The sequence below is a fragment of the Nyctereutes procyonoides genome, unplaced genomic scaffold (genome assembly GCF_905146905.1).
Source record: "Nyctereutes procyonoides isolate TBG_1078 unplaced genomic scaffold, NYPRO_anot_genome, whole genome shotgun sequence".
In the NCBI taxonomy this organism is placed as follows: Eukaryota; Metazoa; Chordata; class Mammalia; order Carnivora; family Canidae; genus Nyctereutes; species Nyctereutes procyonoides.
The window spans coordinates 26,487,601-26,512,608 of record NW_026575133.1 but is presented as its reverse complement, the minus strand read 5'-3'; the positions used below and the strand labels follow the sequence as shown (position 1 = coordinate 26,512,608).

At 53.2% G+C, this 25,008-nt stretch overlaps 1 protein-coding gene across 3 annotated transcripts in view; it reads left to right on the top strand.

The window, feature by feature from the left end:
- Positions 1–25,008, top strand: part of FAM53B (family with sequence similarity 53 member B) — a 144,698-nt gene that overhangs the window by 67,279 nt on the left and 52,411 nt on the right. For all 3 annotated transcript variants that reach the window (XM_055346364.1, XM_055346362.1, XM_055346363.1), the window contains exons 2-3: positions 6,480–6,744; positions 15,017–15,071. In XM_055346364.1, coding sequence (XP_055202339.1) covers positions 6,667–6,744; positions 15,017–15,071 — 133 coding nt within the window. In that variant the 5' untranslated portion in view covers positions 6,480–6,666. The remainder of the gene's footprint in view (positions 1–6,479; positions 6,745–15,016; positions 15,072–25,008) is intronic.

Genomic DNA, 25,008 nt, shown 5'->3' with positions numbered 1-25,008 from the left:
GGGTTCTGCTCCTACTGTGGAATTCCCTTAAGGCAGCAGGATTTGGTATTGCGCACGTCTGTGGGGGTACCCTCTTGGCTAAAGAGGCTCATTTGCCTCTGGTTGTCTGCATGTGTGTTGGAGGTGGTGGAGGCAAAGCTGTCTGTCCTGAGTTACCCTTCAGGAGGACTTGCAGGCCTGGGAACCTGGACCGAGGGAGTTCATTGCAGCCCCGGGGGTGCATACCCTGCAGCCCTGGGTCCCCTGACTCAGCCTCTGGGCCCTCTTTCCAGCATTAGCTGGGTCTGGGAGAGGATGGACTGGTGAAGTTCCCGCAGCCTCTCACGTTCATCCTTCAGACTCTGAGGACTTGGGTAGAGAGACTGCAAGCAGAGGGCCACCCTGGGAAGGTTCGATTCCTTTGTTTGGCCAACAGGAGCCTGCTGCCCCCACGATTCGGCTCCCCTGTCCACCTTCCGAGCGGTTTGTTGGCGGCAAGAGACACAACCCATGGGAAGGTGCACTTCTCCACATGTTCCTAAATTTGCTTCTGGGTCCTGTCCCCAGACTGCTTTGGTCACACCCACAGCTGAAGTTAGGAAAGTCTAAAAACGCATGCGCCCTTCCTGCAGACCTTGTAGAATGGGGCTGTTTTCCTCCCATTTCCTCTGCCTGATGGGAGGGGAAGTGGAAGCGCTGAGGAATGACTTGCTTGAGCCGTCAGGAAAGTCACTGTCTGTGGCCAAGGTCCTGTTTAGATTTTGCTCTATGAGTGCTGTGTTTAGGGGGGCGAGATAGTCTTCTGCTATAAAACTAACTTGTGCAAGTAGTAAACACAGGATATAGATACTCTTTAAAAGGAGGAAAAGTTTGTCTTGGCAATTCCCAGTGTGGTCAGTTTCTTTTTAAGGGGTAACCCTTCAAAGGGCATTACAGAAGCATTTGGTAAACTCCTTTAAGCTACTTAAGAGTTATATAGAATTTTAGAGTCTACAAAACTTGTTTGCATGTATAAATTCATTTAGCACACAGGCAGGGTTCCTGGTGGCCAGGAGCCGAGAGTCTCTGACCACAGTGGTGTCAGACAGCTGGGTTCAGGGGTTGCAAACGGATGAAGGCACATAGAAGACTGCAGGACAAAAGCAAAAAAGTCTCATGTTAGGGAAGACGCGTGTGAGGGATCAAAGCTGGAGAGGCAGACCCTGGATTCACATCTTGCCCTCACTCACTAGCTGTAGGATCTTAGGCAAATGTTGGAGATGGTTTCCTGGAATCTCAGTCTTCTTATCTGGAAAATGGGAGTTCTCCTAACAGTTGCCCATTCATAGGAACATGAGAGGTTAAGTGAGAAGAGCCCAGCCTGTAGTTGATGCTCAGGGAGGCAGGAGGTTGAGGCCAAGAGTATGTCTGGCGGGTTTGGGGGGTTATAGAGGGAGGTGGGAGCGGGTCTGAGGCTGAGGTGCTGTGATGCTGCATCTGGGACCTCTTGCCGATGGTGGGCAGTGTCACCCGGTGCCCTATGAGACCTGTGTGTGATGTTCCACCCTGCAGGCCTGGTTCTGGGCACAAGTGCTGGGGTGGGGGGTCGGGGCTGTCTTTAGGTAAATGCACCCTTGGGGGGCCAGTGGAGCCCTCTGCACCCGGGCAACAGTAGGTTGGTCGGGGAAATGGGATCATGGGTCAGGAGAAAGTTTGACTTTGCTTTTTGTTCTTTCAATGGAAATGCTGGCGAAGGTGAATCACTGAGTGGAGGCTCCTGGGGTTGGAGCCAGAGAGCATCCATGCCCCTAAATAGACCGGGCACCTGCCAGGAGGAGACCCTTCCTCCTGTGGACAGTGGCACCCCAGATGTGTGTGGAGTGCGAGGCCCTCCATCTGCCATGAGCACTGTGCAGGGAGTCTGACTTACTGCATAAATATGGGCACAGGGGGACGCCTGGGTGACTCAGCAGTTGAGCATCTACCTTTGGCCAGGGTGTGATCCTGGGGTCCTGGGATCGAGTCCTGAATTGTGCTCCCTGCAGGGAGCCTGCTTCTCCCTCTGCCTGTCTCTTCCTCTCTCTCTCTTTCTCTCATGAGTAAATAAAATCTTAAAAAAAATTATATTTACCTACAGTATAATTCATTCTATAGTTCTATGAATTTTGAACAATGCACAGATCAAATGGGCTTTTTAAATTTTGAGAGTGTTGTAAATACACATGTAGTTGTATGAAATAATCAAAATCCTGTCTACCATTTAGTCAGTATTCCCCAGTAGTGACATCTAGCAGAACTGTAGTTGGGGATCACAAGCAGGAAATGGACACAGACACAGTTGAGGTACAGGACATCCCCATCCTCACGAGGGTCCCTTCTGCTGCTTTCTCATCACCATGCCCACCCCCTTCCTGCTCCCACATCCCCAGCCCGAACCCTCATCTCCAGCCCCGGGTCCCCCTCATCTAGTCTTCATTTCTGTCACTTTGCCATTTCAGGCATGTCCTGTGAATGGAGTTATGCTATGGTTACCGCGTGGGGATTGGGGTGGTTTCCCTCTGCATAATTCTCTGGAGAGTCATCCAAGTAGGTGTCAATAGTTCATTCCTCTTTAATACCGAGCAGTATTCCACGGTGGACCTGTGCCACAGTTTGTTTAAGCATTTGCCCCTTGAAGGACATCCGGGTTGTTTCTTAGTTTGGGCCGTTGTGAGTAAAGCCACTGTGAAAGTTATTGTGTGGACATAAGTTTGCATGTCTCTGGGGTAAATGCCAGGGAGACCACTCACTGGGTCGTATGGTAGTGGCTTGAGTGGGCTTTTGAAGGATGCGCTTAGGTTGGGGGAGCAGGTGAGGGGCAGGGGCCCTGCTCTGGGTGGACTTCGGTGGAAAGCATATGCCTGGGAGCTGGCCCACTTGGGTTCAGTTGTAAGATCAGCCCTATGTCCTTGGTGAGTTGCTTTATCTGTCTGTATAATGGGGATAAATGAACCTGTTGTGTAGCCATTGTGTATAAAGTACTTGGTACACAGTAGGTTCTCAGTAGATAGAAGCTGTTCTTCATATGTGCGGGGTCTGTGCCCCAAAGGTGACCTCCAGGAGGCCTTCACCATGCCACCCGTGGCTCTAGGGCACTTCCTTCTGCCTTGGGCAGGGGCATGCTCCCAGTTGTCCCTTCAGAGGCTGAGCCTCCTCCCCACTCCCCTCTTTGCTCCCAGCTTTTCCCTGAGAAGTCCCTGCCTGGCCCCATTCTCAGACTCGGCTCTAAGTCTCTGGACGGGCATTGGCATTCCTTAGTGAACTTGGCCAGACCCATGCCACGGATCAAAGGAATCCCAGGGAATTCCAGATTGTGCCAGGCTCTGCTGGTCTGGATTTGCCTCACAAGGTCTGAGAATGTGCCTGGATCATTTCAGATGTTTCTACGATTTAGCTTCATTCCAAAATGTGTATTGAGCTCATACTGTATTCAGGGCACTGTGCTAGGTATCACAGAGGGCCCCACAAAATCACTCTTTTTCAACCGATCAAAGTAGTCAAGCTCCTGGGGGAGCCCCCAATGGCCACATGATAAAGTCAGCATTCAGAGCTGTTGGTCTGGTTTGCGTCTGTCTTTCCAGCTCCTTGTCCTGGCACTCCCCTCTCCACATACCCTCTGCTCCTGCCCCAGAGTGCTCACCGTGTCCCACACACCATGTAGGGGGCCGGGCACCATGCTTTGCTCACTGTCTTCCCTCTGCTCATGTACCTTTCCTTCATGTTGAGATCTTGCCTATTTTCTTTTTAACCACAAAGGTGTCATACGTACTGGCTGTCGTTTTCAAGCAGCACACAAAGCTTTGCAATCCAAGGGGCTTCTCCAGAACTGCAGTCCCTTCCATAAGGCAGGCATGCTTTTGGGACCAGGCCGTACTCCTCTTGCTGTGTTCATTTCACATTATGTCTCAGAGAGGGTTTCATATCTGCCCCGTAAGAGTTGCCTCGTTGCAACTCTGCCCAAAGTGACATGACATTCCTTTCCATAGTTCCACGGTGATTTGCGTACCCAGTCCCCTAGGGATGGCATCTCGGTTGTCCCCACTCCTGGGCTCTCATGGGTCATTCTGCATATTGTTGGGCCCTGAGCAGAGGCCCCCTGTGCAGAGGCACTCAGCTCCAGCGCTCACTACTCCTGCCTGCCTTGCGTGGACTAGCTCCTGCACTCATAGAACTCTCTATGACCCCTGAGGACAGGGATTGTGCTAGACCTCCTTTCTCCTTTTGGCACCTGCCATGTTTGCTGACCACCGTTGCCAGGAGCTTATGGTGCTTTCATATGCACCCCGCGTGCTGCCTCTGTGAGTCCCTGTCTCTTGTAGGGGCTCCAGTTGGGGAGCAAAGCTGCCCGCACTGCTCCCTCAGTCTGCCTTGTGTTTGGTGCCTATCGGCTGCATCCCAATGGCCAAACAGGTTTCCATGGCAGTGGACTCCCACAGCATCATTCTTTCTGGCCACCTACTGTTTTACCAGAGGGGTAGCCGGTTCCATCCTGGTGGAATTTAGCTTTCAAAAAATTTGATGGACTTTCCTCTTTAAAAAAAAAAAAAAAATCTGAGAAGACAGATCCTTGGGGGTCCACTGCTGAGAAAGGATTGGGACCTACAGTTTCCCCGACGAAAGTAGTGACAGTAGCTACTGTTTATTGAACACACCTCCTCACATGAGCTAGAGCTCCTCACCGAGCAAAAGGCTTGAGCTGTTTTCAGATGATACAGGAATCTTCTGAGGCAGGGAAGCACTGTTACCTGTATTTTATGGATAGAGAAACAGGCTCATAGAGTAAGTAACTTGGTAAAGGTCACTCAGTGCATTTTGAGAGCTGGGATTCCAACCCAGGTGTCCTTGACTTGGGGCTTGAGCTTGTAACCACTAAGCCTTCTTGCCTTGTTAGGGAAGAAGGAAATGGGGGTGGGTGGGAAGGGCAGGTCACCCCTGGGCCTTGGGCCAATGGCCAGCTGCCCCAGAACCGAATCAGGCTACACCCAGAGAGAAGATGGCTGCCAGTAGGCTTTGCCTCTACCACTGAGGCAGCACAAAGGGTCCCTTTGAAGGGAGAGTCCGTAGCATCCCCCAACCCCCGCTCCCCAGCCAAGCGTCCAGGGGGCTGGCGGGCATTTCTGGCTCGGCTTTCTGGCCTGAGCTGGGAGGAGTGGTCTGACATTCTTTCCTTGAGCAGCTCACTCTTGGTCAGAACGTGTTGCTTCTAGACTGAGGTGGTGTTGAAACTCCAGTGTGACCTGGGATCCTACCCGCCACCAGGTCTCTTCCTGAACAGCCAGTCCTTTGAAAATGTATTGATTTCCCCCCTCCCCTTCCCTGCTCTTGCACTTTGGATGAACCTTGTTTTCGAAGAACAGTAGAAGGTAATTTCCCTGTGCCTGCCAGCTGGCCCGTAATTGAGCGATTCCAATAACACCCACTGTAAAGTCTAATCGAAGTAAACAGGAAAATATGATTTACAATCTGGACGGCAAGTAAATACCAGGGTGCAATTAATTTTTACACAGAGCAGCAGATTCTAAAACATTTTCCTGCACTGAGCAGTTTGTTTTTAATTACAGATTAGGAGCTGCCCTTTTCTGCCGTCATCGTCATTATTTTTCACTTTGTGACGGTGATCTTCAGGTTCCTTGCATCCATGTGACTTTCTTTGAAGGTGTGACCACAGCGGGGTGGGATGGGGAAGTAGGATCGGAGAAATCAATGTGTAGAGGCCGAGTTCTCAAATCTGAGCAAAGGGCTATGCTCTTTCAGCATTTGCTTGGGAGGTGACGTGGGAAGAGGTGCAGGATGGCGGCATGAGGGGTCCTGTCGCTGCTGGCAGCCCTGGGTGGTGTGGGCAGGCCCTGCGAGCGCCGTGACTTGCTTGGTGTGGCTCAGTCTGGGGAAGGGAACAAAGCTACAGAGGCCCCCAGTGTTGCAAATGCGTTATTGTTGAAACGGGGCACTTCCAGGGATGGGAGATCCATGCCTTGAAATGGACCCTTCTGGTTCTTTCAGTAGCTTCTGTTCATAACTGGGTGGAGGACAGTAGTCGCCTTGCTGACTGAGGCTGCCTGGGGGCTGGTCCCTTCAGTTTTGGCTGTGGGGTTGGTGCGTGTCTGACTTTCAGCCTTGGGCATATACTGAAACTGTCTGTAAAGCGAGCTGGGTATAAGATGTCACATGACTCTAGTACACGCTGGGGATAGCGGATTGTGACCAACCCAGACCCTGAGATAGGTCTTAAAGGTGCCACATGGCTGAACGGAGACCCATTGCTATACCCATTAGTGCGTTGGCTTTAGGGGTGCCCCAAGGCCGGCATGGGGCTAGGATGGGGGACTCTGAGAAGGGGAACCTTTGTAGCCATAAAGCATCTCCTTTAGCCAGGAGGTAGTTCCTTTCCCGAGCAGGGCCCCAGCATGGGGGTGCGCGGGCAGTTCTCTTAGCGCCCCGGTCTTCCAACTCCTGAATCTCTTGTCTTTCTGTTGTCTTTCCAGGGAGTTGAGCACACCTGGATGTTTCCTGAAAGCACCTTTCCCCAAGTGTAAGCAGCCGGTTGGGAGCTGTTCCTGTTGATGCCAGTCACCTGGGAAGTGCCCAGGAGGTCACCTCTGCCCAAGTCTGCCTGACTGAAGATGGCTCGTGCCCACCCTGGGATGGAGCCCAGCGCCTGAGGTCCTTACCATGGTGATGATCCTAAGTAAAAGCCTCGACAACCAGGGAGCTGACTCTGTAGCATGCAGGACCTTCAGCCCTGAGCTGGTAAGGACCTATTGGGCCTCATTTCTCTGATGACCTTTTTTGAGGCCTGATGTCCAGGTGGGACTGTGCACTGACCATGCAGGCTTAGTGGACTGAGTCCAGAGTGCCCAGGAGCAGAGAGCTCTGGGAGATGTTGCAGGCCGGGGCAGTGGGGCGAAGTAACCCGGAGCCTGGCTTAGTGCTGGCGAGAAGTAGCTGGCAGAGGTCCTCCGGCGCATGAGGAGGGAAGGCCGGCACCCTGGTAAATAATACCAAGCGGGCTTCTGCTGCCCCTGCCAGGCTGAGACTGACATTCCTCGTGGTCTCCACCCGGTACGGGGAGGTGGTTTCCCTAAGGGAGGTGGTGCCGGAGTGGGGGCCGAGATCAGGCCGCTTCCAGAGGGCGGTGCAGAGCGAGAGCTGCTGCCTCAGGAATGTCTTGGGTGGGAGACTATGGAGAACCAAGGCGTGGTCGGCAGCCACGGTGGTGGGCCTCCGCGACCGCTGCCCTCTGCTGCCTTCTCCCAAAGTTGTCCTGTGACAGGACAGGCCTGACAGGCGGCCTGACAAGCTGGGCCGGAGAGGCAGACAGCTCGGCCTTCTCAGACTGAGAACACAGTAGCCTCTTTACTCCTCAGAAGTGAGTGGGACTGCTCCCCTGCCGAGGGTCAGGTCCCGCTCTGGCCAAAAAAAAAAAAAAGAAAAGAAAAGAAAAACCCGAGGAGGAGTTTTGCCGATTAGCTAAGTCCCCAGGACCCTACCGCTTTGGTGGTCGGCAGGGACAGTCAATCCTAGGTCACGATGTCTGGCCCCCCTCCTGGCGCCCTTCACGGCTGCTCCTGAGGGCCCACCTTAGCACCCGCGTGGGCTCCCTGCCCAAGCTCACACCCGGCTGAGAGCAGACGGGCCAGGCTGGGTCTCCAGCCCCTCGCAGGAGTGTGTGAAAGCCGTGGAGACCCGAGGCCTTTACGTACGAGCGTGAGTGTGCCCGCCACTGGGCTGGCGGGCCTCCACAAGCAAAGATGGGTCAGCTCTCTGCCCATTGCGGCTTCCTTTGCAGTTTGCACTGAGTATATACCTGTAAATAGATGCCCTGTCTCCGTCCCCAGTGCTGCCACGCTGGTCCCACCCACTGTCCTCTCTCATCTGGAAATTTGTTGTATTGGTCTCCTGCTTCTGGCCCCTTCGCCTGTTCTCCCCCTGCAGCCAGAGGGACTACAAGGCGGTGGGTCCCTCCTCTGCTCAGGCCTTCTGCTGGCTTCCCACCTCGGGCCGAGCAAGCATCAGGAGGCACAAGGCCCCTGTGCTGACTCTCTGTGACCATGCTGCTTTCTCTGCACTTCCCCTGACCCCTTCACTCTGCTCAAGCCAAGCTGGCCTCCTTGCTCAACATGTCAAGTAGGAGCCTGCCCCAGGGCCTTTGCACTTCTGTGGCTTGGGAAACTCCCCCTTGGCAGGACTCCTTTCCTCTCTTTGTTCATGCAGCTTAAAATTGAACTCTGCCAGAACCGCCCCCTCCCTCGTACTTTCTGCCCTTCCCCCATCTCTCTTCGCTCTTGGCGCCTGTCACTTTCTGACGTTTCAATCTTGTTTGTTGAATGACTGCCCTGAAATGTGAGCTTCATGAAGTTAAGGAATTTTGTTTCTTTTGCTTGTTGTTGAGTGCCCAGTGCCTGAAACCAGGGCCTGGGACGTGGTAGGTGCTCAGGGACATTCGTGGAGCAAGTGGATGTGGGTTCCTGCCGCCCAGGGGCCGCCCCAGCTCCTCTCTGGCTGCTGCTCAGGTTCATGGCTGAGGGGCTGAGGGTGCCGGGATGCTGGGAGGGGCTGCTCCGCTTTCTCCTGCGGGGGCGGGGAGCAGGGGGCAGGGGGCAGGTTCCTGCTGCAATCTGAAGAATACATCTGGAGTAGCTCTGACCAGAAAGGAACCATCTCCAGGGTGAGGGCCACCCAGAGGTCCCACGGGAGGGCCCCTGCCCGCTTCCAGCCGTGCTGTTGGCCTCAGCAGCAGCTGCGGAACAAAGTTCTGTCTCGGGGTCGGCCCGGCCGAGGCTGGCTGTGGAACTGGTCCCGGGGCATGTGGGCCCCAGTTCAGCTGAGCTGCTCTTGGAGGAGACAGGGCCTGAGCACACAAGGTGGCCTTCCTAGCCCTGGTGGGGGAAGGAAAGTCGAGGGAGGCCGGCTTCCAGGCCAAGCGTGCACAGTGAGCAGCCGAGAAGGACTGGGGATCATCCGAGTCTAGGCTGACGTCCGTGAGACGGAAGGGAGGGTAAAGTGAGGGGAGAATTTGCTCTCCCTGCCGGCGAGGTTGGGAGGAAGCGGATGGGGGCTTTGCTTCAGCCGCCTGAACTGGCAACACCATCCTCTCGTAAATACCATCAAGATAACAACAGGAACATGGAAAAGCATTTCTCTTTTGTTTTCTAATCAGGCAAAGAAGATAACAGAAAGGGGAGGGGTGGGCTTCAGATTGAAAAAGAAAACATGAATCACAGGGCACTTTGGAATTAGGGAAACAGGCTCCAGAGGCACAGCAGTGGGAGAGAAAGTCTAGTACTGTCGGTGAAGGTCACCCAGGTGCGCTGGGCAAGGAGGCCTGTAGACCCTCCCCCTGCCCCCGCCTGGCCTCTGAGGTCTCTTGTTCTTTTTCTTTTTTAAAAAGATTTTATTAAAAAAAAAAAGATTTTATTTATTTATTCATGAGAGGCAGAGAGAGAGAGAGAGAGAGAGGCCGAGACACAGGCAGAGGGAGAAGCAGGCTCCATGCAGGGAGCCTGACGTGGGACTCGATCCCCAGTCTCCAGGATCACGCCCTGGGCTGAAGGCAGCGCCAAACTGCTGGGCCACCAGGGCTGCCCTCTTGTTCTTTTTCCAAAAACGAAATGCTGGTGACAAGTGACCAGTCTTGGTCCCAAGAGAGATGTAGGAAAACAGAAAAAAAGGACTGACAAGCGCTCAGCGTTTTGCCTTTCCCGGTGGCGCCTGGCCCTGGGGAGAGAGGGCCGAGGGCCCCCGCCCTGCCCCAGCGCTGGCCCAGCTTGCACAACGCAGCAGTGAGGACTGTGCTTAGTTCCCCTTCCCCCCCACTGCCCCCCTGCTCTGCTGGTGGCTTTCCTCTGCGGAGTGGGCTCTTCCTTCTCGTGTTCTAACATTAGCTGCTGCCGCTGGAAGGCAGCCCAGACGGTTGACCTCGGGAGCAGTGTTCCCCAGCCCCTTCCCGCACGCCCACACTCAGGCCGTGGCCCATTCTCCCGGGCCCGAGTACCCAGAATGCCCATCTTCCCCTGCCCGGCCTGCCTCCTCTCCTGAGCCAGTTTCTCAGCCCTCTGTCAAGTCTGGAGACTGTTCCAGGGGAGACAGTAGAGCATGGCTGTAGGCTGCCTCGCTTTCCCCAACCTCAAGACACTTCCCACGACAGCCGACACTGGTTTGGGGAGCAGGCCTTTGCTCTTGTCAGATCAGCATACCAGGGCTGTGATTTGGCCAGTCAGGAGAGTCTGTGGCCATGCCAGGCCTTGTACTCCACTGCCTCGGCACTGAGGGTCTCCCCAACCCTGAGTTGGCTTTGGTCTCAACAGCCCCAGGCAGGATGGCTGGCCCGGCCCCAGGCTGGCCTGAAGTTAGAACCCAGAGGTGCACAGAGGCCCAAGGCAGTCCGAGGCCTTTTCCCTGAGCAAGCAAAGGCCCTCGCGGGCCTTGGCTGACCCTGAAGCCCGGGGAGCCAGGGCCGTCCCTCTATCTCTGTTGGCATCTTTGAGAGCCTGTATGCAGGGGCGCTCGTCCCTGCTCGGCTTCTCTTCTTCTTGTTGGCATGGCTCTGGCTTCTGCTTTCCATTGCCACAGTGTCACTGTGTTCCTTTTCAGAGGCTGGGGTACTCTGTTCCGCTCATGTGCACGAGTGTGAGCTTGCCGGTATCGCGTTGTGGTTCCCCATAATGCTGTTATGGGGAAAAAGTGATGTGATGGCCGTAGTCAGTGATCTGCAGAACAAAGTCATGAAGAAGCATGGTTATGGCCAGAGATGAGCTCTGCCCTAACCTAGTTGCTCATTGAGTAAAGACCTGAATCGTGTCTTTATTTAAATCAGGCCTTTTTTCTTTAGTCAGACAGATGGCCCCTGAAGCCCCAATTTGATTTCCAGCTTTTGCCTTCCTTGTGGAGGATCTGGTTCTAGAACCTTCTTTTGTGATCTGAGGACTCTCAAAGAGACCAGGCCCTGTCCTGGGGTAGGTTTGAGAACAGAACCATCACAGTGGAGAAGCATAACGGGAGCTGCGCTCTTTGTCCTGTTCTCTGCAAACACCAGCCAAGGCCGGGTCGTAGGAACTCTGAGGCCGGGCGTCCCCAGGGCCTGTTGGGAACAGGCCACGTAATGATTGGCTAGGTCATCCTTCTTGCAGTGGTGCAGAGGGTTTGAAGGTTGGGAAGGGCTGGCTGCAGAATGCTACAGACCAGCAGGAATTTTATCATATACTAGGCATACTGGGGGTTAAAATTGGTCCTGGCCAACCTGGAGTCCAGAAGGGAGCTTGATGTTGGACTCAGCGATACCTGACAGTGGTCAGGGTATGCCTGGGCCTGACGTCCTGGGAAGCTGTTGGTAGAGCTGATGAATTAAGCCCCAGAAAGGGCAGGGACAGGGCGGCTTGGAGGGTTTTGGAAGCAAGTGCTCATGGCAGGTTCCTGTGCCCCTGCTGGGTAAAGCAGCCCCTGTTCTTCCTCAGTCTAGGACTCGGAGCCTCAGAGTGAGAGGGCCTGGTTGGCCACCCTGGCGTCCTGTGCCCATCTCTTGTCAGCAGAGATGAAGGCATAGTCCCGCCAAGACACTGTGTGGTGATGGAGGGACGAGTCGAGTCCCAGTGCAAGCGTCGAGTGGTGATAGCAGAAGAGCTGCTGTGTCACCGGGTCATGCACTTTCACATGCTCGGTGAGAGAGCAGGAATGGGGCTCACTGAGAACAGGGGACGTGGAGGAGGCATTCCATCAAACTGTGAGATCTGAGTGTGAGTGATCACTGCCCTCTTATTCCCTGGGGTGCAGAGTCAGGCCACACGAGGAGCCTGGGCCTGCCTGGCACTGGCCCCCAACTGTCCAGCTGGTGCTTTCTCCCCTTCTCCACCAGGTTTCCATTTGGCATGAGCCCAGTGATTTGGGGAGGTGGCAAGTTCTGCCCAGTGATGTTTCCACTGGCCCTGCATTTGCTGGGTGAGTGGCAGCAGGAGCAAGACAAGCTTGGGCAGACAGGTGGCCATAGCTGTCGGTCACCAGATAGTCACGTGGCACCTATTCTGTGCTGGGACAAGATGGCAGCCTTAAGAAGCTTCATTCTCAGGGGCAGAGAATAATAAGCACAGCAGCCGAGGATCCAGTGCAGGCGGTGTGAACACTCAGCACGGCCTTGTGGAGAAAAGCGTGGGTGGGGAGGGCGCCCTTCAGCTGGGATGGTCAGGGAAGGTGGCTGGAGTGACGCGAGGGGGTTTTGCAGAGAGACCTGAGGTGGCAGCGGGTGTGCCTGTCTCCTGCACCCAGCTTGGCTCCTTCAGGCCTGGTGGCTGTGGGGAGAGGGGTGGCCAGGTTCCATTCTCGTTGCCGTGGGGAGTCGTCGGAGAGTCGTAAGCAGAAGAGCAATGTTGGCTGGCCTCTGTGGGTTCTGGATGGAGGATGGACAGTGGGCCCAGGGTACAGGCCGGGGACCAGTTAGGAGGCCGGCCCCTCTGTGGAGGAAGGGTGGTGGTGGCTCTGAGCAGGGCCGCGGGGGCAGTGAGAAGCACTCTTGTTCCAAGTGTGTGTTCTCTACCCGGGAAATGAACTGTCTGCAGCCAGCAAGGGTAAATCCTTGCTGAGCGAACAAATGACTGAGCAAGGGTGCATGAGCCCCTGTGGCCCGGCCCAGTGGCTTCCCTTTGTAGGCCCAGACCCCAGCCTCTCTGGCACCCACACAGGTGTCAGCAGTCCCTGGGAGGGCCCGGATCTGGAGGGCCCCAATGTGCCCCTCTGTCTGGAACACGCCAGCTTTGTGTAAGGAAAAGCCCAGTGAGCGGTGCTCTCCTGACCAGTCAGCAGCCTGGCTCACCGGCTTGCTTCCTGTTGTCTGTAAACCCCAACTCTCTCCTCAGTGGCGTCTGTGTGCCAGCGTAGCAGACGGGCCGCTCCGGGGTTTTTGCTCTCTTCTGCTTTGCCCGGCCCAGTCCTGGTTTGGGTTTCTGTGGGCTGCCAGCCTTGGCTTGCTTTGCCACCTGCCCCCTCAACCCAAGCCTGGGGTGGGGGCTCTGGTTCCCCAGTGGGTGTTTGCTTTGCCAGTAAGGTGCTCCTGAGCTGTCGGGAGTTGTCTCCCTGGGCAGGCAAGGCCCCTGGCATAGGCCCAGCCCGACTTCTGTCTCCGAACCCTTCCCCTGGTTGGAGCAGGGCCTGCCTGGCATCCGTGGACTGTGCTGCCTGGAGGCAAGGCTCTTGAGCCTTTGTCACCGACTGTCCATTTGGTGACTTTGGTGTGGGCTTTCCGTGTGCATCTTGCTGTGTTAACCAAGTCATTTGGGAGAGAGGCAGATACAGCCATCTTTACCTCTTTCCAGATATCCCCCTGGATGACTGTAGGTCGGATGGTTAAAGTCATCGTGGAATCCAGGAGGGCAGCCTGTCCTGAAAATATAAGGATTGTTTTAAACCAAGGAGGGGGTACCAGAGATGGCTTCCCTGGCCCCATTGCTCCTTGTAGACTTCTTCTGGTCCTTGAGCACCTGCTCCGGTGCTCTCTCAAGGAAGCCGGTCCTGGCCTCCCACGCCCCAGCACCCTGGGCCTGGGTCCTCTCCTCTCCAGTCCCACACTCTCTGTGGTGTAATGGTTTGTCTGTATGACTGTGTCCTCCCTGAAATGGAAGCTTCCCGAGGGCCGAGGCAGGCAACCTTCCCCTCCGTGACCCAGGCTAGGCAGGATGGACCTTTAATAACCTGATTGGATGAACACATAGCTGACTGAGGGCAAAGGTCTCTGAATTGGGGAGCTGGGGACAGGGGTGGGGGAGCTGGGGCACTTGCCGCCCTTTTATCTGAGTGGGCCAGGTGTTCCGAGTCAGCTCCGCCCTCCTCCTTCCAGGTCTTAAAGTGCCAGGGCCTGGGTTCCCGCCCATTTCTCAGACTGGATGCCTGTGTGTCCCTGTTATTTGGGTCTCCTCTCAGAAGTTGGGAGTCCTGTAGGACAGGCTGACTCCTCCGGGACCGAGAGCTTCCTTCCCCGACATGTGCTCAACCCCTAGTGCGGCCTGCATGTGAATAATTACCAGTACTCGTGAGTGGGTCAATGAAGGAAGGAAGGAAGGAAGGAAGGAAGGAAGGAAGGAAGGAAGGAAGGAAGGAAGGAGTCTTAGGAATACTTGTGGCAGACCATCCTTCCTGGGGCCTCAGTGGGCACAGTCTCCTCCTCACCACAGGTCAGAACAGACCCATGCCTCAGCCAGCACAGGGGAGTCTGGAATGTTCTGTGCTCAGGTTACTGTGTAGCCATGGAACTGGACCTGGTCTTGGGGCCCTTGTAGGCGCCACTGGCCTGTTTTTCTCCCAGTGGCCATAGCATTCACTGAGGCTAGATGCAGGGCTTGAGGGGAGATGTGGAATGTTTACGGCGGGAAGGGAAGCCATTGAAATACAGTGCCAAGGAGTTCAAGAGCCATCGCGCTCCGCTGAGACCAAACATAACCTTTGAGTTTCTGTTTCAGTTCAGAGAGGGTGCCTGAGTGGCCTCCTCGTAGCGGCGAAGCAGCTTGCACAGCAGAGGGCCACCCGCTTGAGCTTTACCTAGTGCTTCTGTGTAGAGGAAGAAGAGCTGTTCTCCTGGTGTCTTAGGGGAACGGAAGGAGTTGAGGGTGGCAGATGGGCCTCTGCTCCTCCCTGGGGGCTCTTCCTGTCATCACGAGGCCCCCTCCTCTCCCAGCTCGGGCCGTGGGGAGGCCTCTCTGCAGCCCAGCTTGGTGAACCGTGTGTGTATCATGCCTCCTCTTGCACCCTCCTCCACCTCGTTCACGTGGAAAAATCCCCAAGTGTCAGAAGTCGTGGGGCTTCCTTGTGTGTTTTTTGAAGCCATTAACTTGATTGACTCCATTACTCACTGGAGACTTGGGACAGGGAGTCCAGGTCTAATCGTGGGCAGATGTTGCCTCTTGTAATACTTTTTTCTCCTTTCCCTAATCTGACGTTGGCAAAAGGCAGTTACCCCTTTAATTGTGACTGTAGCGAGGAGTCAGGTGCAAACGTGCTTCTTATGACTTGAAGAGTGAATAGCTTTTCTGGTTGTTTTCAGCACACGCCAAAGAAGATGAGTCAAGGACCGACACTTTTCTCTTGTGGAATTATGGGTGAGTAACCGAGGTCGCTGTGAAGAGTCCTTCCCTAGTCCTTCCATCAGGGCCTGAGTCCTCCAGGTGAGACGCTGGCAGCCCTTTCTGGACACAGGCACAAAGAACAGCAGTGGGGACTCTCCTCTGTGCTCGAACCGTTTCGGTCCTGGGGTGCCGGAGTGGCACCGGGGCCGTGGGGCGGAGGGAGCGGGTGGGTGCTGGGGTACCGCTCACGAATGTCCCCTCCAGCCATAATGTTGAGACTTTCTGTCTGGTTACTAAGGTAATCACGTTCACTTTTATAAATTCAGAAAATGTGCCACAGTGTAAAGTATAAAATAAGAATCTCTGGTAGCTCCAATGCCTAGCGATAACTCCTGTTAATATTTTGGTGTGTTTTTATGTTTTTTGAATTTTTTACATAGCCGTAGTTCGTCTACGATGAACATACGACTGTATAACATTTTGTACGAAAAAAAAATCTTTTTTCTCTTTTCACCGAGTAGTCCTAACTGCCATCATTTCCCCAGTGCACTAGTTGACTATTCCACACAGTTTAATGCATCTGTAATTCTGGGTTGTGTATCAACACGTATTTAATGATTTAACTGTTTCTTGTGTGTTGGGTGGAATGGCTGTTTTGTTTGCTGCTATGATTAACAGTGACTAAGTGTCTAAGTCTTTGTCTTTTGTCTGCTTTTTGGATTATTCCTTAGGAGTTCCCAGCAGTGGCATAGAGAGGCCAGAAGGCAGGAACATTTTTAAGGCTCTTGCTTCAAGATTGTTGACATGCTTTCCAGCACAGTCGTCGTGGTCTTCTGTGCCCGTGCAAGTGTGAATTACTGGTTTTTTATAAGGGGGAGGAGCTAAGAGGAGATGACTGTATTGATTAGATTGGTTTTTCTGTGCTCCAGATAATTGGGCACAATCTCTCCTTTTGCCGTCTCCCCATGACTCCTGCCCCCGGTGGGAACACCGTGTAGGATGAGTTCCTGTAATGTTTGCGTTGAAGCTTTCATGATGGGGACCACTGCAGGCCTTGGGATTCCAGGCCTGTCTTCACAGGACCGTGTCAAGTTGTCCTGCCTTTTTTTCTCAGCCTTTGACTCTGAGCACAGTGTTTTCTTTGTCTTCTTTAGACTCTGTCCTGTAGATGGGGTGATGAGGGTGGAGGAGGTGCTGGGTATGTATAGGGAGCACCTGGCTCCTTCCTCGCAGGGTCGCCAGGACTCGGCCGCCACTCTGGTGTGGGCGGGTGGGGAGGCCCCATTCACATATGGGGAAACCAAGGCCTTAGTGAGGTGACTCCCCGCCAGGCTCCCTTGGCACAGTTGGACCCCGGTCGGGAGAAGGAAGATTGTTTTCTTCTCAGTCACAAGCCACAGCTCTGTGGGAGAGCCCCAGGTGGTCCTCTTGATGCTGCCACCCAGAGGAAATGGAAACAAGGAGATCACCTGGCCTTGGTTTACCCATGTGACACACTTCTGAAACCTGTCCCCACATGGGGCTTGATTGAGCATCTCGTTGGTGGTTAACGGCTTTCAACAAACCCTCAGCGACTTAGGTATATGGCTCAGAAGCTTGCCTCATTGCCTGCTCCGCGGGCTGGACTCTGTTGTACTGTGGTAGACCTGCCTGCCTTCGTCCTCAGCCCGGCCTGGACTTTAGCTTTCAACTGGGCCAGGCTGGTAACATGGGTGTGGAGGTGTCGGTCTTTATTTCAAGGCCACGTGTACCTGATACGGGCTGGCTTCAGGGCACTGCCAGGCAGCAGAGGAATGGCCAGGTGGGGGTCCGTGGGGCCTTCCCTGTCCCACGTGCTCCTCTTTGTGTTGGCCGGCCTCTCCTTGATTTGGGGAAACCCTGGCCCATCTGAAGCGTGTTACCAAGGTGTTCCATTCTCCACGGTTCATTTCAGTGGCTTGTTCTAGTAGGTATTTATTGAGGATCTACTGTGTGTCAGACACTTGGCACAGAGATAGAGTATGAAAGCCCCTGCCCTCAAGAGGGTTTCTGACTAGTGGAGCCGAGAGAGCAGGGAACAGTGAATTCCCCGTGGATTAAAGCCCTCTGAGGTGAGGGCAGATCAGCCCATCTTCCTGTGCCTTGATCCCCCCCCCCTTGTAGATTGCAGTTCTTGGTGGGATTTAAAGAGACAGCAGTGAGGGGGGCACTTGATGGGATGAGCACTAGGTGGTATTCTGTATGTTGGTAAATTGAACACCAATAAAAACTAAATTTATTATATAAATAAATAAATAATAAATAAATAAATAAACAGACAGCAGCACACAGGAGGTGCCAGCTCAGTCCCTCCCACTTTTATCCCCTTTCTGGACACTTGCTTGGGTGGAATGTCAGCATCCAGAGGCCTTGCCAAGCTCAGGTGACTGCCCCTGCCCATTTTAACCTGTGCATCGAGCTGTCGCCCCACCCCGTGTCGTGAACTAGAAGGGCATCCCAGGCAGTGAGGTCTTGTCTGAGGCAGGCCTGCTTTTTTAATGGCACTGTGTGAGTCCAGCTGGACTTTTCAAGAGGGTTTTGAGCCTTTCCAGGACCAGACAATACTCAGCCAAGACAAAATGTCCTATTACTATAATCACCAAACTCCCTGTCTGTCTCCTGGAGATATGGAACCCGTGTTCTGGCCCCAATCGGTGATTGCTGGGGACAGCTTGGCCCTGTGGCTCAGGGCATTTCCCTCCCAAGCCCCCATTGCAAGGGTCCTAGTCAGAAGCCAGGGTGAGTGTGTTTCCCGAGCATTCTTAAGAAAATCCAGACAAGTGCTTTAGGGTGGGGAATGCAGCAGCCTCTTGGCTTCCTCTTATAAAGCCACCCTTTTGAGTAGGCCCGCCTCCCCTTAGATAAAATGCCTTACTCATGTCATCAAGTGCTCACAACAATGTGTGTTCTTTTTAAGTACTTCATGTTATTGTGAGCTGGATGATGGGCCCCTCCCCACCTTTCTCCCCTCCACACACACCCCAAGTTTGGGAACTTGATATAAAGAAGCAGTTTTGAGCTTTCCCAAAGTGGGCGAGAGAACAAAGCCAGGACGAGGTGTGAGTGGCAGAAGCAGGTCAGAGTGGAACCAGGCCACCGCCTGGCCTGGCCTGTTCTGCACCAGGGCCCGGTGCTCCTTATTAGGTTGTGAGCCCAGCCTAGTCCCCAAAGGACTCTTTCTAGCAGAGACAGTGTTTGCCTCTTGGTTTCCTTTATCTCCTCCCATACCATCCCGAGGACACTTTCTATGCCAAGTGGGAATTTCCTCTGCAAGTGGCTTCTCTGGGGAAGAGCCATGTACATGACCGGTTACTGTGTTCTCAACACAGGAAGCCTTGGTCAGGTGGCAGCTTCAGGGCTGTGGCCCGCCCACTGGTCAGCCGGCCTGGCAGGCGGGCAGCCCTTGCTGCCGGCCATGATCTGTAGCGGGTGAAGAGGGCTTAGCTGCACCTTATGGAAGCGCTCTGTGCTGGGAGAGGCAGGGGTTCCCCACAGGTCCTCTGTCACTCGCCGTGGGAGACACTTTTTCATGCTGACCCAGGGGCACACGTGTGTTAGTTTAACGTTTTTTTTTGGTGAAGCAGGGCAAGTGGGGTGAGAGCACGCTCCACTCACCACCCTTGGCTAATTGTACCCATTAAATGAGTTCTGTATCGCAGGGACAATGGACACCACACATTTCATTTTCCTCACCACTCAGGCGAGGATAGACCTGGAAATCAAATAATATGTGAGAAAGCGAATGCAATACCAATTATTGCAAAAGGGCCACTAGGAAAAGTCGTGTAAATACAAGTCAATGAACAGAGAACAAAACAATTCATATGCTTAAAAAAAAAAATTGCATGGAAACCCATAATTACTTTAGGAGTTATGGTAATAAATTATTTATTAATGTAAATTATTTCACAGGCAGAGAACATAGAGAAACTTGAGCAGAAGGATCATGCATTATGTATAAAAGGGAATTGTAAAAATATTATAGCGGCGCTACTTGTGCCACTCTGGTTCAGGTTTGTCAGCATTTTAATTATAAGCCCTTACTTTCTGTGTTTAATTACTTGGCTGTTAGAGTCTACCCTGTACATGAAAGGGTTGTTCCCGGGGGCACGCTCTGTATTAATTCCTACAGGGTAAACCAGTTGGCTGTGTTGAGCTGTGCGGGACTGGAAGATTTCACTCTGAGATTTGATAGCTTTTGGTCTTTTAACTCCTCTATTATTTGTTGTTGAAAATGGGATGTGATTGCACCAGTGTGAGAAAGCTGGCATTGGGAGGTGGGACATTGTAGATTTCTCAGAACGAGTGCCTGACCGGGACAGAAGGGGCAGCCACAGCAGCCCCTGAGCTGCTCCGGCAGTTTCTGGTCTCTGCTGCCACTTCCGTCTCTCACGGGTAGCCCTTTGGAATATGATCGTTGGAGAAAGAGATTATGAATCGAAATTGGCCAAAGGGAGCCTTGTTTTCGTTTTTAAAAGTATATCCACATACAGGCATGCAGGTGTGATTTTTTTTTTTGAATTTACTTTTTATTATTTTCATTTATCATGGGCATACATGTGATTTTTTAGTCCCTAAAATAGTTTAAGGTTCGTCCATACAGAGTGCTTTAAATGTTTCCTTGCACCGTGTATTGGTTTCCAACAATGTTTCTGGAATAAAATACAGACGAGAAGTAGGTGCAAAGTGTAGTTGGCACAGGATAGCAGCTTACGGTGACAAGTGAAAAGGGAGCCTCCCAGGCTGCCTTCTCACCTAGGCTAGCCAGCCTTGGGTGGGGGGGCAGGGGGCCACAGTGGTGCCAGAGGACAGGGAATGACAACTGCCAGAGTGGCTTTGGGTACCACCCACCACGGTGCATTGCCAGCTAGAAAGTGGTCAGGTTCTGTGCATCCTGGCCCCGTGGCCAGAGCGTGGCCTTGGGACTGCAGGCTGTGCTGTTTGCTGGCTGCGGGTCCCTAGGTGAGGCGTGACGCCCTTTGGAAGCTCAGGTTCCCTACCGGTAAGACGGGGAGTGCCTTGATGCCCCACAGTTGAGTCGTGTGTGTGGGATGTGTGCTAGTGCTCTCTCCCTGCCTCAACAAGGATCCCAATGGGGTGTTAGTTCATTAACAGTTAATACACATTTATCGACAGTCTTCTGAATAGTTCTCCCAGCTGCCAGTTCTCTTCTCTTGGTAATGGTGCTCAGCTTTGCTGTGTGCATGGGTTCAGAGATGAATCGCAAGCAGGTGCCCATTTCCCAGGCTCTGTATATACCCACAGCCAGGGTGGGAACGCCAGAAGAGACAAGCAAATCTCACGTTTCTGTCCCTTTAGGACGACTGACTCCCTCCACATTTCTGAATGCTCCTGGAGGCTAGGGGTGGTCACCTTGCCTTATGCAGATGGGGAGACTGAGGCCCATGTTTCTAATGCTCAGTCTGGTGTGTTTTTTACCCCTCTCTACTGTCTGTTGGGGAATCCCACCAAGCCCATTTTTTTAAGAACAGAGGCTTCCCAGAAGCTGTGGCAGCTGCCATGGGCCACCCCTACCTGGCTGGTGAGGGTAGGGCCCTGATTCCCACTCTGAAGGTTACCAGCCACTCAGGCTTCTTCTAGAGCTGCTTGCTTCCCTTGATGGGGCTGGTGGAGTGCTATCTCCAGCCATCCTAATCCCCTATCCTCATGCCTTGGCCAAGGAGCTTGGTGTCCTGTGTCACTGTCCTTGAACCCAAGATACAGCTGACGTTTTATGATTCATCATAGTTGAGAGAGCATAACCGGAGGCTAAGGCCTGGTCAGGCAAAGCCAAGAACCCTTTCTTCCTGACACAGCTTAGAACTGAATCTCCATTCTGATGACACAAGAAAAGAGGCACTTGAGTGGGCCCGGGGCTCTAGAGGTTCATTTAGAAATCTGTGATCCCATTGTGGGATAGCAAATGTCATTCTCCTGCATGGTTTCCCCCTATGGTTTAGTAAAGCTGCCTTCTGAAAGATATCTTTCTAGTTTCCCATCGAGAGCGTTAGTGAGCTCCTGCCCCCAAAGTCAACCATAGAGTCTTTGCAGCCCCAAGGCCAAGTTAGCACAAGCCAACCCACAAGGTAGGGGAGAGAGAATCATCGTCAGCACGAGTAGATAGGTGTGAAGTCCAAGAATGAGTCAGCCGGTCTTGATGGGGCTGGAGACTTGCTACCCAGGCCCAAGAGTCTAACCTCTTGGGTGTGTGCTTTAGGGTGCTTAACCTTTTCTAGAAACCACATTCTGTTGTGGTTCTGTCACCATATGGCAGCCGGTAACAACACAGCACACACGTTTCCAGGGCTGTAAATCTCTTCTAGCTTTTGAACCGAAGAAGGCTGTAGTCCCCCAAGAATCTGGGCCCCTGGGAATTTCCCTTCAAGTTTAAGGGTAGAAATGGAAACAACATTTGAAGTCAGATGCTATTTGTGCTCCTCCAAGTGTTTTCTTTCCTGGAGCCCTAGATCTGCAAACCCAACCGCCTTCTGCCCTCCGCGGTCAGGGTGTGGCAGGACCAGTGCCTTGTGAGCGGGGGCTGGTGGTGGTGCGGATCTGGGCTTTTCCCGTGCCCCCCAGAGGCTTCAAGCTCAGATATCAAGTCTCAGCTTTGAAAGGCCCCTCGAGGTCACCTAGTCAGGCCATCTGTGAGAGAACGATGTACCTTACACACACACCTCCTGTGAACCATGTCAAACTTTGAAGGTAGGCTCAACTGCGTATGGAGCAGCTTCAGAGGAGCAGGGACTACATGGAGCATGTGTGGCCGGTGCCCTCATCCGCCAGAGGCCTGGTGTCGGCGGGACGCCTCAGAGTCTCCCCCCTGGCTTCCAGTGCTGTGCAGCTTGGGGCCCCCACCTCCTGCTGTGAGAAAGGGCCTTCCAAGTACCTGAAGGGTAAAAGGTTGCCTTCTCTAAGGCTCTACGTCTTGTTACTGGCTGGAAACAAAACAAACACCAAAGCAACAACTTTTAATGATACTCTGAATCCAAATTTATAGAAAGTGGAATGTCAAGCCTCAGGAAGTGTCCTGGGTATGGCTAGATGGCCCGAGTGAACGGCCACTCTGACAAAGGTGTGTGAGAACCCAGGCCCCTGTGTCTCCTGTAGGAGTGGTTCTCAAAAATAACCCGAGGAGCTTATTTTTATTTCAGTGCAGATTCCTCCCCCTAGAGATTCTGTATACTGAATTCAGGGGCTGAGTTGAACCAAGGGTGGTTCCTGCCAACCCAAGGGTCCTAAATAAAACCACACTGAGGTGGCCTACAGGTTCCCACTCCAGCCAGACCCACAAAGCGTGGTACCTAGTGATCGAAGAGCTGAGCCCCAGCTGTAGGCACATCATCCAACACTGTCGTCCTAGTTGTGGTGCTGCTGCTGGCAGAGCCTGCTGTGCCCTCACAGGCCCTGTCCCAAGCAACTGTTTGGTTCTTAGAATAGCTCTGTGAGGTCGTTACTGTCACCCTTGGTTTATAGACAAGAGAACTGAGGCTCTGAGGAATTAAACTGACTTGCAGAGCTGAGGTTCAAACCCACGTCCACACCCTTTCCACCATCCCATGTGACCCCTGCTCAGTGGACTCCCCAGGTCCGTGGCCATTGTCACTTCTGAAAGAGTTATAGCTGTCTGTGCAGAGTGATATTGAATGGAGGGGTGGGGGTGTCCAGTATCCTCTCCTCGGAGCCCTGCCGAGGCCCTTTGTCCCGTGTGACGTCAGGGCCAGAAGTTCGAGGCTGTTTGCCATTAAAAAGTAGCTGCTATTCCTGTTTCTTTTGTCTGGTGACCTGACCCAGCAAATCGCTTTCTGTTCTCTGAGCAAAGGGGGGGAAAACACGAGGGCTAAACATAGCCTCGATTGTTTTTACTTTTCTTATATTTTACTTCTTCAAGCCATAAAGATAGTAACAATTAATATATTATCTGCCCCTCAGACAGACCAAGTGGCCACCTGGCTGGTGTGGACACACAGTAGCAGCACTCAGTGTTGGATGAGGCTTTGTGTTTCCAGAGTATCTTAGACATCATACCACTAGGCAGACCCTGGGTTGCTTCACCTGTAACTATCCATGGCCTCCACAAAGCAGGAAGGTTGAAGGCAGAGTCCCAGGGTTGCACCTGCCTGGCCAAGGAAAGGTTACTGGTGCCAAGGATAAAAGACAAGTGAGACCAAATGAACACCCCGGGCCTGCCCTGCAGCTTTTATCTGTGCATTACCCACTCCTTCCTCGACCCATCGCTGGCTAAGGTCAGCTGTGTGCCAGGCTCCATGCTGGGCACTGAGGGGCCATGCTGGGTCTGTGCTCGAGGGCTGTGGCTCAGTGGAAGCAGACCTGTAAATGGATAATTTAGGTTCAGGTGACATCTGAGCCGTAAGATTGAAAATCAGGCAAAGAGCTGCGGGCTAATGTGGAGAAGGCATGTCTACAGAGAGGGTGATGTTTGACTTGCCTCTTAAATGATGAGGAAGAGACCTTTGCTGGAAGGATAAAGCAAGAGAAGAACCGTCCAGGCCTTTGCAAAGGTGTAAGGATGTAAAAGAGCTGGTGTTTTTGCGGAAGCTGCCGATTCACTGCAGACACATTGCTCTCGCATTGAACTGGTGGACCTGGTTGAGAACTGACTCTTAGTCGTCCCTACAGCGAAGGAGTCTTACTGTTAAAGTCATAGAGGCTTACCCTTCAGTGGCGTGGCCCCCGCAGGCGAGCAGGAGCACGTTAGGGTTAGCCGTCCAACCCCAGTCCCCGCTGGGGATTTGATAGCCACCCTAAACACAGAACTCCCACCTCCTGTGCGCTCCTGCAGCTGCTTCATTAATCTTCCGTTTTATAAAGAAGATCTTCAGGACAAATGAGGAGGAGTGTGCTTTATGGGCTGTTTGAGGGATGGTTTGGACTCTCCCTACCTCTTGTCTGACTGCTGATGTCACAGGAAGTCCTCTGTGTCCCGAGTAGAGGGTCTGGATGGCAGCCTAGAATGTTTGCGTTCTTTCTGTGAGGCCACGGCAGCTGCAGTGGGGACAGAGCACGACAGGCATGGGCCTCAGGAAGTTCTCTGGGAGCAGTGAGTGGGTGAGCCTGGATGAGGGAGCCTGAGGGGTCCTGTCACGAAGCACCGAGATCACGAGATGGCCAAAGAGGAGGAAGGGCACTGCCCGATGAGAGGGACTGGATCTTCAGGCCCCCGTTCTCATTACCTCCCTGGATTTGGGGACAGTTCCAGGGCAGCAAAGATCTGAGGGTGGGATCAGTTCTTTTTCATTTCATGGGTTCCCCAAGGCCTGGGACAGAGACTGTCCTTAGTAAGCAGGGTCACTGTGGCACCATGTTGGGGCCTCACTGCTCTGTGGCTGGGCCCGCTGGCTCCCTCCTCAGTCAGCCACATTCCTGGCCCGCCTGACGCCTCCATGCCTTGTCCCAAAAGAGAAGTTGGTGGCCAGCGTTATTCTAAGGGAACTCCCTGGAAGACCAAAGGAGCAAAGCCAGTGGAGCCTGGGGTCATAGGACCTGACCCTGGCATAGCACCAGTGGGCTTGGTGGCCACAGCCCCCACACATTTGGAAATACATTTGTCCTTACAGAAAATGGAGAAGCTGCAGCAAAACAAAAAGCCGGGGGGTGGGGGTGGGGGGAGAAAAAGTGTGTGTGTATCAGCCAGTTCTCTCCCATTTGACCAGGAACACTTTGGTTTATCTTCTTTTAATCATCACATATAATACACATTTTCCAAAGTAGGAATCATGCTATCTATACACTTTTCCTATTCTGTTTTTAGGCTTAGAATTATTACATCATTAATATTTCTCTGCATCATTAATATTCCTTGAAACTGTGCTATTTTCATGCTCCGTGTTCCTACTTGCCTGCTCATTTATGTCGCCAGCACCCGACCGGAGGGCGTTTTGTTTACCATTTTGCTGTCAGTCATATCACTTTGTTGTTGTTGTTATTTAGG